General features: G+C 41.8%; 2 protein-coding genes across 2 annotated transcripts; both read right to left on the reverse strand.

Annotated features, from left to right (window-relative positions):
• Nucleotides 1–3,351: 3,351 nt before the first annotated feature.
• LOC119026321 (putative methyltransferase DDB_G0268948) lies at nt 3,352–6,979 on the reverse strand. The gene is made up of 6 exons (XM_037110604.1): nt 6,679–6,979; nt 6,395–6,555; nt 5,459–5,675; nt 4,488–4,591; nt 4,221–4,358; nt 3,352–4,106 (listed from the first exon to the last, which is right to left on the reverse strand). The coding sequence occupies exons 1-6, from the start codon at nt 6,784–6,786 to the stop codon at nt 4,010–4,012; spliced, it is 825 nt and encodes a 274-aa protein (XP_036966499.1). The 5' UTR covers nt 6,787–6,979; the 3' UTR covers nt 3,352–4,009.
• Nucleotides 6,980–7,765: 786 nt separating this feature from the next.
• On the reverse strand, nt 7,766–11,446 carry zgc:162396 (uncharacterized protein LOC555292 homolog). The gene is made up of 6 exons (XM_037110605.1): nt 10,662–11,446; nt 10,409–10,569; nt 9,724–9,940; nt 8,772–8,872; nt 8,489–8,626; nt 7,766–8,375 (listed from the first exon to the last, which is right to left on the reverse strand). The coding sequence occupies exons 1-6, from the start codon at nt 10,770–10,772 to the stop codon at nt 8,285–8,287; spliced, it is 819 nt and encodes a 272-aa protein (XP_036966500.1). The 5' UTR covers nt 10,773–11,446; the 3' UTR covers nt 7,766–8,284.

Here is an 11,446-nt window from a genome sequence, read left to right on the forward strand (position 1 = left end):
CTTAAGTTGAAACATGTTTTATTTTCCATATGTCTTTAACATGAAATTGGCCAGAGCTGTCAAGTAGGGTTTTAAGTTTTAGCACATGCTGTAAGTGTAGTTACACACAACACGAAACATCTGTACAGCAGACACATCTGACATGTCACTGTTTGACAGAACTGCTCATTTTGGTTTGAAGTCAGTTGAACTCGCTCTGCACAGTTGGAAGACACAAGAAAACAAGTGAACAACAGTTCACTGAAAGTGTGAGTTAGTATCTTGGCCAGGCGTCCATGATGCATCCATTTGTTTGTGTCACAGTGAAAGTTATTTTAAAGTCTCTCTCTCACTGTTCTACACACAAACACACTGTTCTTTGGAACAACACATTTCTGTTTAATCTGTGAAGTCCTCCTTGTTTGAATACAGGAGGAGGACAAGGAAACAAGTTGGTCGTGACTGACGCAATGGACTATGCAAATGAGCTGAGTCATATTCGTGTATTCAAATATGAGTGCCGAAAAGAAGTCTTGTTCCACAATTCTTTGTGGTGGACTTTGAGTGGCATACGACTCCTGAATGATCCTGTTAATAACAGATATAAACAAACCAATAAGGATGCTGGCCAATTTGTGCGTGAGTCAGTGTAGAAAAGTGAAATCTGTGACAGACACTGATACACTAGGAGCAGCTCATTCGCCGGAAGAAAGTAATGACCCACAGATATACATTTCATGTGTGTTATATCAACATTTCTATTAGAGACCCCGGTTTGAGATGGCATTTAACATTGATAAGCACAAAATCACTGTATATTTTTAAGGACATTTAATGAGATTCCAGCCATAAAACTCTCTGCAGATTTGCAGTTGTATTTGTGGTGACAGAACCAGGTTAGCCTGAACATGACCAAGGACAACAAAACCTACAGACCTCGTAAGTTCACTTCCCATGTCCCCAAATCGGCCTACTTCCACTGTATATTTCAGATTATAGCCCAATTAGATGAGAGCCTTGCCTGCACATTCATCACTGTCTCTGTTGCTGTTGTAACAAGAAGTACAGAGACATCAGCGTTGCGATATCTAGCTTCCATCTAGCTGGAGAATTTCAGTCTCACATAGTGGTCGTTATTTAAATCAATAGAACAAAAAGAAAATGGCATAAATACAGTAAGATAGGCAGGCAGCATCACAAAACTGTCCCAAAATGTTTGGTCACATTGCTGAAGGATTGGAGTCAGTAATTTCGCACACAGTTTGACAAACACATTATATTTTACCAAATCTACTTGAGGACCACTAGAGGACTCTGGCGGACTATTAGTGGTCCACAGACCACTGGCAGGAGACCTTTCTCTTGAGAAAATGAACTCTGAGGTATAAAAGCACTTACAAGACAACATGTCATCAACTTGCAACAACCAGAAACCACCACATAGGTTTCAAAACATTTAAATATTTCAACAATTACACAGATTTCATGAGATTTCTACATTTATGCCTGATGCAATTTTAGTCGTATTTAATCTCTGTGAAGCCGCAGCACTCTCTTAAATCACCTGGTGCTGAGTTAGTGTTCTCTCTGACAGAGAGGGCCGATTTGCCAAACCGCGGAAGATTTGTTCTGTATTACACAGTCACCTTTGTTGGTCCCATTCTCTGGGAGGACAACTAAGAAAAACGACATATCAGCAGTTTGCAAAAACAAACTGTAAGTTGCCAACACATATTCTGGCACACGGCGAGCATCCTGTCATGAAAAATACGGATCACTCGAAGCACAGCACGGCCATTCTGAGAAGAGGGATTGTTTTCCAGCATAACTCTTCCACACAGCAGCGCGATGTTCGTGAGAGATCTGGTTGGAAGTTTGCGCTCATATAGCTGCAACAACAGATAGACGGAAAGGCTCTCAGGTGCCAGATGGTGCCGTGTTCTCTAAAAACCTGGAACGGGTACATACAGCCTCACTTTCCATTTGTCATGAATCAACAATGCAGTTGAAGTTTTCACTCTCTTTTCCTTTTAAAGCATGCTTTAAAATCCACTTATGACAGAGCAGTCTGTGATTACGATGCTGATTATGTTCAAGTCAAGGAAATTATGATGTCGATGACAGGTACAGAAATTACATATATACATTTATACACCGATGGCGGTGGCTGCCATTTAAGGTGCTGACCAGCACCTCAGGAGCAGTTTGGGGTTCAGTATCTTGCCCAAGGATGCTTCGAGGGGGAATCGAACTTGCAACCTTCCAATAACAAGATGCTGGCTCTACCCCTGAGCCACAAACTATGTAACTTTGTGCAGAAGTATAGTTGATTTTTGGGTCTCTTTCAGTCCCTAACATTCATCCTGTGCAGGGTTGTGGGGGGACTAGAAGCATTAAACCCAGAGTGTTGATAATTGACGATCTGGCAGTAAGACTCAACAATTGAAACATAGTGTTGCTTTAACCTTGCACACTGGACCACAGGGGCAGTTTATCATGATTTATCTACCACGGGAACATTTTGCGGGTATGATTATGATGGTTTTATGGTGGAGGAGGGTCAGATTTGGAAACCGAAATAGCTCAAGGCCAAAAGATCCAAGCTGACAACTTTTCTGCCCCTGTGCTACCAGGCGCAGACAATAAAAACTTGCCCACTCAGAGCAGCTGCATCGGTCAGAGTCAGGTCATGCCAGTGGCTACCAACTGCACAAAAAGGCCTGAAGGCTTAACATTAAAAATGAGGCCGAGACCTCACAAAAGTAAGGACGCCGCTGATGTGTTGGTCTGTGATAAAGTGGATACAGGGGAATAAAGTGCAGGATTCTGTAAAGGCTGCTGAGAGCGTTTTAACACAGACGTTAAAACAGAGGGGGACGCCATTACAACGGGCGTGACGAGCATCGCAAACACGACTTATGACAGAGTCATTAATATTTCTGCTGCGGCACTCCATCCCTCTCTCTTAGCCTTCAAAGACATGAGAAAACATCACTCAGTAGGAGCATTCTGGGTTCTCTTGTTCCATACAAATAAATCCACGATGGACTACGACGTGATTTTAAGAAAAGGGTCACAGAGGGGCTGCAGAGTCGTCTGAAGCGTATCGTGTGTGACATAGTCAGGTCAGTTTCAGGTCACATTCAAAGAAATAAATAAAATGTGGCAGAAGGTTGAACTGTCCCCAAAATTCAGATGTACTTCAGCGATGGAAGTGCACATTGTCCACTATCAGGTGTGAGAAGTTGGTTGATTTGTTCCCTCGCTTACCCTCCAGTTTACCCCAACCAGTATAGTATTAGTGCGGCTTAATTTTAAGAATAGGTGTAAGAAAAGGAAATGAGACAAATCAATACAGGCACAGTGTCAGTATTGCATAGAAATACATTTGTTCAACATGATTTTTATTATATACAGCTAACATTTTACTGTATGTGTCAGTTAATGTGATGACAGAGACCTGATGTGATGTACCACACACAGAAGAGGTCCGATTATCAATTTTGGTCAAATGCCTCCCTCTAGTGCTTCTTCATAAAACAACTTCTCCACTTGCACGCAGTGTTGGGGAGAAGTGAACTACATGTAATCAAGCTGGTAGTCTGACTACATGCAAACATGCAGTGATAAACGTCGTTTGATTACTTTCTCCCAATTGTTACATTTCTAAAGCTTTCATGAGATTAAAGAAAAAAATAATAAAGTAGTCCACTATTCACTGATTAATACGTTATATCTCAGTTACTTGGTTGAAAATTTCCCCTTGTTTAAAGTCTTTGTGCTAAGCTATGTGAACCAGCTGTTTCCCCCATCTTAATATCAATATTCACATACAAATGTTAGAATGGATTTAATCATCTCATCTAACTCTCAGTAACGAGTGAATAACAGTATATAGCAAAATGTAAAGTACATCTATCATACTTACAGGTATTTTAAATGGCAAATAGAAAACATCAGCTCAGAAAATACTGGATGACAAAGTCAACTACATTCATGACTTTATTGTAGCTGCGAGAGCTGGCGGGAGTCAGGCTTCCTGCGGTTTGCAGGCCAAGAGGTAGAAATACTTGACAGCCACCACCACCTCTGTCTCTGCAGAGGTCACCTTCATTATGGACATCAACCTGCAGAGAGGAGCACAGGAGACAGAGTGTCATTGTACAGGCAGAGGGGGGCAAAGCGTGATATGTGTGTGATATTCATGTCTATACTGCACTATGGTGCCGTTGGGCTTCTACCTGTGACAGATGTCCTGGGAGAGTCCGGTGGCTTTCTGCGGGTCTTCTCTCAGCAGAGCCTGATAGCTCGAGAAAGACTCCACCAAACCCATGTAGCTGGACAAAGGCATTGGCTTTTTGACCCACACACACTCATGCCTGTAATACATATGAAAAAACAAGCTGTTTTGGTATACCGAGTATACTGAGGCCAAGTGGGGGGAAGGATAAGAAAACTCTTACCATATTCCAGATTGGCTGATTGGCAAACAAAAACTTGCCACTCACCACTCCTTGTCAGGATAAGGGATTGATCCGAAGGCCTCCCTGTATAACTCTATAGAGCTGGCTCCGAGGTGAGGACTGCGGTACGGGTGCAAGGCTGCGTAGAACTAAAGAAAACACAAGATTAAGAATCGTAAGATTGTTTTAAGCACTGTTTTTAATGGTGTGGCATCAAACCATGAATCATATACTTTACCTAGCTATCTAGTTTGTTTGTATAATCAATCTAGACTTAGTGTATATTTTGTAAGTGCAACACTCATAATTCACGTTCTCACAATGTTTTCTTCATTGAAAAGAGATAACTGTGGCACTCAGATGACGTATGTATGACCAAGTGTATCCACAAGATGGTGCTGTTTGACATTCTGAATTCAAGGCCATGAGCTGTTCTGGACCCACAAGAATGTGATGTCAGGATGTAACAGGTGATGATCCAGTGTAGTGGACGTCTCCCACACCAGCAGAAATTAAGAAGCATTTCCCTAATTTTATAACAAGTATGGCTATCTTTTTTTTTTAATGTATTCTACTGGGACAGAAAAACGGGGAACTTTTCCTGTTTCTCATTATAATGTGAAAAGTTACATTTTCTTGTTTTAACAACGTACTCTTGTTATGACATGCAAACTCGGTTTAATAACGTGAAAATATCTTCTATGTCACAACAAAAAAACATTTCACGTTATAATCTGACACTGACAAGTTTTTCTGCTTCAAACAGGACTCTAAAATCTGCCTCATCCGTGACTGTAATCAGGTCAGAAGCACTTAGGTTTATCACCTCAGATATCAATTTGTAGACTTACGGTTTAGTTAAAACTATATACAGTTTATTTCTATTGATGTTCATGTCATGTAGGTACACAGAACTATTTTGATGGTCATCTGTCCTCATCGTCATCCCTGTACACGTGGTTGAGGGTTTATCAGTGAGCAGTTCACAATAACTGCTCTCGGCCTCCTGTAAGCACCTCTTTGCAGACTTGGTTGAGTGTGTCAGAGCAGCAGTCAGGGTGGCTGAGCTCCATGTCGACGGTGTAGTTGAGCAGAGTCAAGCAGCCGCGGGGCTTCAGGACTCTGTGGGCCTCCCGGAGAAAGCGTGGCCGGTCGAACCAGTGGAAGGCAGACATGGCTGTCATCAAGTCCACTGAGCCGTCAGCAAACGGCAGCTCCTCAGCCACACACTGTCTAAAGATGGAAAATTGGTGTTATAACGACTGCTGAGGATCAGAAGCGAATTTTAATATCCAGTGTGATTTTTTACTATTTGTTTATTTATTTACACCTTCTAGATGCCTTCATTTACCTTCTACCTTCAGTTATTCATTTAGTGCATAAGCGGTACCTATAAACGACATATTTGTTTGGTTTCTGTGGGCCTCACTGCATGACCGACAGACAGGGGTCACATTGTTCCTGCTCTTTGTAGTTTTTGGAAATTAAATTTTAATTGTAATATTTGCAATATTAATGAGGTTATAATACTTTTTTTTTCCTGTAACTTATTAAACAAGCTGTTCAAAGAGGAACACAAGGTCCACAGAACACTGTTTGAAGTTAGAAGGGTGGCAGGGTCCGCCACATATAAACAAAGATAAACAGTAAGACACTGTGTTGTCCTTTAAGTTCAGCTTGTTTATTCAGTTTATTCAGTTGTGAAAACAAAGAGAGCTTGTTCATTAAGTTTGTTTGGGCATAAAGGATATTCAGTCAATGAAGCTCTGTCTCCTCAGATTCAAATGTCTTCCCCAAAACTACGTACTGCACCTTTAACAAGGCACAAGAGACGCAATCTAAGAAGAGGAATGCTTTCAGGATGCATTCTTGTGCCATATCTTTTGATAAAATTGATAAAAAATTGATTAAAAAAAAAGACTAACTTTGGCTCTTGGGCTGTTTGTGCTTACCTGTATGTTATATTCGGCTCTTTGGCGTGCTGCAAAGCCATTTCCACCTGAGCAGGACTGACATCTGTCCCCACCACAGAGGTGAAGTGTTTGGCCAGCAGCACTGTTCCCTGTCCTGAGCCGCAACCCACATCTACTGCCAACTCAAAGGGACGACCTTTCTGACAAAATATGTAACATGTTATTTGACATTCCTGTAAAGTTAGTTACAACCATTACTCAATTGACAAAAGGTACCTTGCAATAATTCACAGAGGCTACCACCAATTTCAATCTGTTCTTACCTGTTTTTCTAGAAAGTCAAGCACTTGTTGTATCACATGATCCGGAGAGATCCTGTATTTAAAGTAGGAAGATGCATGCTGTTTGCCTTCAAACAGACGGTGAGTCATAGCTCGCTGGCACCTCTCTGATCAGGTCAGCAAATGTTTTTAAAAAAAAAAAAAAATAGATTAAAGCAATCTATGTTATCTTGTGTTTTTTTTACTGCTGGAAACGAGCTAACTTCCACATTGAAAAGACTGCATTCCTTTCTACGGGCCATCGGACACACACACACACACACACACACACACACACACACACACACACACACACACACACACACACAAGAGGGAAACAGTAGGGTGCTGGGAAAGTGGGAGGTCCGACTGATTCCACTGGTACATGGGAAGTTTAACAATGAGCTCCTTAAAGGGGACAGCTCCAAAACTATGTTGTTGTTTTTCGTAATGCAGAATTTGTTTTTAAACGTTTTCTCTGTGAACAATAAAATGGGTGTATGTATGTAGAAATGCTGTGTGCAGCGCTCCTCCTCTCTGAATCTGGGTTTATTCCTTGTGTTTTACAATCATATGCCACTTTGACTGAGGGGCTGTTTGTCACTGAACCACGAGGTCTGACTCACTAGATGAGGACTCAAGACAGTTTCAGTTTAAACTTTACTGAAGAAAGGTTCGCTACACAGGAGATCTGTCTGCGAAGCAAACAAAGCAGAACAGAGGCAGAGGCAGAAGTCAGGATCAAAAACACTAGGAAGGCTGTCACGAGGAGAAAAAACTCACTGGCTAAGTTGCATTGTGGGTAATGCAGGCACCAGGTTTAAAAAAGCAGTCCAGTGCCAATATAGCAACTAAGTTACATCACTGGAGGGAATTTATCAGATTACATGCAACTTCCCCTGGAGCAAATGGGTTTATACTATTTTTTCACGTTGCCCCTATGACCTGTAAACACACTTTAATGTGTAAGAAATTGTGAAATTAGCAACTTGAACTTTTTCAAAACTGGCCAAAATGTATTATCTTACTGCCAGAAAATTCCCTAATAATTGCTAATTAGTGCAAATACTGGACACATTTTTCTGTACAGTTCCATTCAACGTCTCTTTATTTGTTATTGGAAAAGATACTTTGTTTCAACAGTATGTAAATCATTATAAAAAGCTGTGAGATAAAACATTTGTAACTTTAGTTTCATTTGCATTACACAAAGCAGGTACACTACAGACTGTCCTGCCCTCTCCCTACTGAGAATAAAGGAAACAAATGGAAGCAGCAGAACAAACAGTGCTTGGCATTTTATATTTCAAAATAAAACATTTTTGCTAGTTATGTGACCTCTCAGTGTGCATTCGAGGCTGCAAACAATCAGTTGTTCTGTTGGGAACGTTCTGAGAGGTGGTTCACTACAGCATGAAGCCTTGAGTTACATGAACAGATCAACGTTCCTGTAAGTCAACTGTAAACTGGTTCCTGTGTTAATGATTACACTGCAAGCCAGTAAGGCAGCTTACCCAAAGGCCATGACAGGGAACAAAAATGTGGTTCATTCAGAAATTTTCATAATCAGTAAGCTCCGGCAATTACACAACCGACTGGATGTAGCTGATTATTGTGGTTTTGATGCCAGGATGCAGTAATATTCCATTTCCAGCTCCATGTTTGTGTCAGGACACGTGACTCCCATCTCCTCCAGAAACCTGTAAAAGCATTTAGGTAATATTCACAAAATGACTGAATCATACATGTTGGATCAAACTATGCGTGCCTGTGTGTGTGTGTGTGTGTGTGTGTGTGTGTGTGTGCCTGTGACCTCTTCTGAGTGTTGAGCAGCAGGTCTTCAGCCATCTGGGGATCTTTCCTCTTGTAAGCTTGGAACATGGAAAAGGTCTTGATCAAACCCATCAGGTTCCTCACAGAGGTTGGCTCTTTCACCCAAATGCCCTCGACCCTGTTGTATCAATTTATTTACGTGTGATTATACAAGACAAAAAAAAATGACTGATTTCAGATCTGACTCGTTTGTAATTGCCCGTCTCTGACAAATAAAGGTATAATAAAGATACAGTTAGATACAGTGAGTATATAATAATTACCTCTCTTTATCTGGAAAAGGGATGGCTGAGTAGAGATCGTCCAGCTTATTCTGAGATGCAGCTACTGGACTGCTGGCGTAAAGTAACAGCTCCTGTTTCATCTGGGAACAAATGTGTATGAGGCTAATGTTTGAAAAGGTGTTATTGATAACATGCAGCTGATAAATGTGGCATCCAGCTCCCCTCCTTCCATTGCGTCGACATCACTACACCACTGTTGCTCGAATAACCTGCCCCATCAAGTGGCTGCGAGTTATGGCACTAGCTAATGCCCCGAATGCTAGCTTACATTGCTAACGCTAGGTAGCTAATATAAGAGCAGTAGAGTGGATGAATGAGCTATTCTGATGTTTTTCGCCCACAAATTGGCAACTACCAAGACTGTTGATGCTGCTGACTGAACACAGATACCACGTGATACGAAACCTCGTTAGAAGCTGGAACCAAACTGTCAGAACTCTAACACAGAGACAGACTTTTGGACCTGCCAACCTTGTAAAATTATTGATTCACAATCAAAATAATGTGAATTTTTAAAAAAGGAAATATACACATATTTCATACTTCATTCTGTACCTTTCTACAAGCCTCTGTAGATGTGTTCATTTTCTTTTTTTTATGATTTGTTGACGTAAAAATGTCATCAGTAAGACCTTTAATGTTCCCATTTTGCAGGGTGTTTGTAGTGCATGTGCTTTTTGTCTGCATGCATAAATAATTTAATACTGCATTAAAATACAATAATTAAAAAAATGCAATAGTGGCATTACTGGACTCAGAGAGACAGTGAAATTTTCCATCCTCCAAGGCCCGACAAAGGTTAATACAGTTATACGGCCTTCAGTGTGTATTTTACTGTTGTATGGTATTAGTGATATGGTCACCCCATGGTCACAAGATAAGACAAGGTAAACAAGACTCCCAAACTGAAAAGGTCGAAGTCTGTGCCCACCTCTTTATGTAGCTGATTGAGTCGTTCTCCACAGTCCTGGTAGTGAAGTCTGGTATTATCAAGAGTGTAGCACAGCAGAGCCATGCAACCCCGGGGTTTTAAAACTCGACTTGCTTCGGCCAGGAACCTCGACTGATCAAACCAGTGAGCTGCCGACGCTGCTGTCAGCAAGTCGACAGAGTCATCTGGAAAAGGGAGGTCCTCTGCTGTACCCTGCCTGCAGGTAGACAGTTTGGACATGTAACCCCAAATACTTCTGGTTTATTATTATTATTATTGTTATTATTATTATTACAAGTCATATTTTACTGTCAAGCCACAGGCATGTTGAAACTTTGCGTTTGTTTGTGTTGCTCATGACCCCTTGGATAGGACAAGGAAAGATCATGTTTTGCCTGACATTTCGCCAAAAACGGCTGGAGATCATCTCTTTATCTTGTTTAAATTATACAGTGGTTTCACAGTTACAAATGTTGAAATACCACCTGGAAGCGTGGTCTCTGGCTTGGCAGCCATCTGGCCTAGCTGTCACGCCACCATCATCCCTATATGCATGTACTTAGATCGTGATAGGACATGTAGTAATGTTTTTAATAGTATGTAATAAAAATACATGGTTCCCAGAAACATACAATCCCAACATGTTATTCTGGCAACTGGGCCTTCACATTCACAACATGCCTACCTGTACGTGATGTTCGGGTACCCTGGCACAGCCCTGGCCTCTTCCACCTGACACTCACTGATGTCGATGCCCACCACCTGCTGGAAGTGCGGTGCCATTAACCGCGTGTTCTGACCTGTCCCACATCCCAGATCCACGGCCAGCACGTGCGGCTGCCCCTTCTGAGGATATTAACATAGGCAGGATTTGTTTTCAGAATGCTGAATGTTGCAGATTTGTTATGTCATTGATACTCATAGTATATCTGCCATACCTTTTTATCTAGGTATTGAAGAATAATGTTCTTGACCTCATCTGGAGGCGCAGGTCGGTACATTTGGTAGATCGAGGCATGCTCTTTTCCCTCAAACATTCGGTATGCCATGGTTTTGTTCCTCTACTCGCTTTCTGTCCGGTTGCCGACTTTGCGTTCTCTGACTTCAGCTCCAAAACAGTCTCCTCTGTCTGGCTTTAATCTCCCTCAGTGTGAATTTGTTCCGTGTCCTTGCCTCCTTCGTCGTCTTTATGTTCGCCTTATCTCCTGCCTTCCCCTCTGTTTACTTTATTAAAGCCCTGTTCTGCCCGGACGCTCACACACAGACACACACACAGACACACACACACACACACACACACACACACACACACACACACACACACACACACACACACACACTGTGCTCTCTTTGCTGGCTAAATGACTCTTGACCCGCTTTCTTAGGGGTAGATTGTGGAATTGTTTGGATTTAACAGGCGCACAGGAAAATAATCATTGACTTATACTGTCAGAGAGTAAATGACGCAGCATTTCCAAACAAGGCAGCACAAACATTTACTAATTTGAAGGAAGAACACAGTCGTTCAATTGAAAGTGAAGCATTTCCTACCAGTGGAAAGCTGCCCTTCACTCCGGGAGCCTCAGAAGCTGACAATATGTAACACTTGAATCTTGTGGCCTAGCTCCCTCTACTCAAGGGTGCTGATAAGCAGGGAGGAACACAGAACAGGTCAAGTGTGGAGGGAAAGCAGGCTGAGGAGGAATATCGGGGCGAGCAGGAA

The sequence above is a fragment of the Acanthopagrus latus genome, chromosome 9 (assembly GCF_904848185.1).
Source record: "Acanthopagrus latus isolate v.2019 chromosome 9, fAcaLat1.1, whole genome shotgun sequence".
NCBI lineage: Eukaryota > Metazoa > Chordata > Actinopteri > Spariformes > Sparidae > Acanthopagrus > Acanthopagrus latus.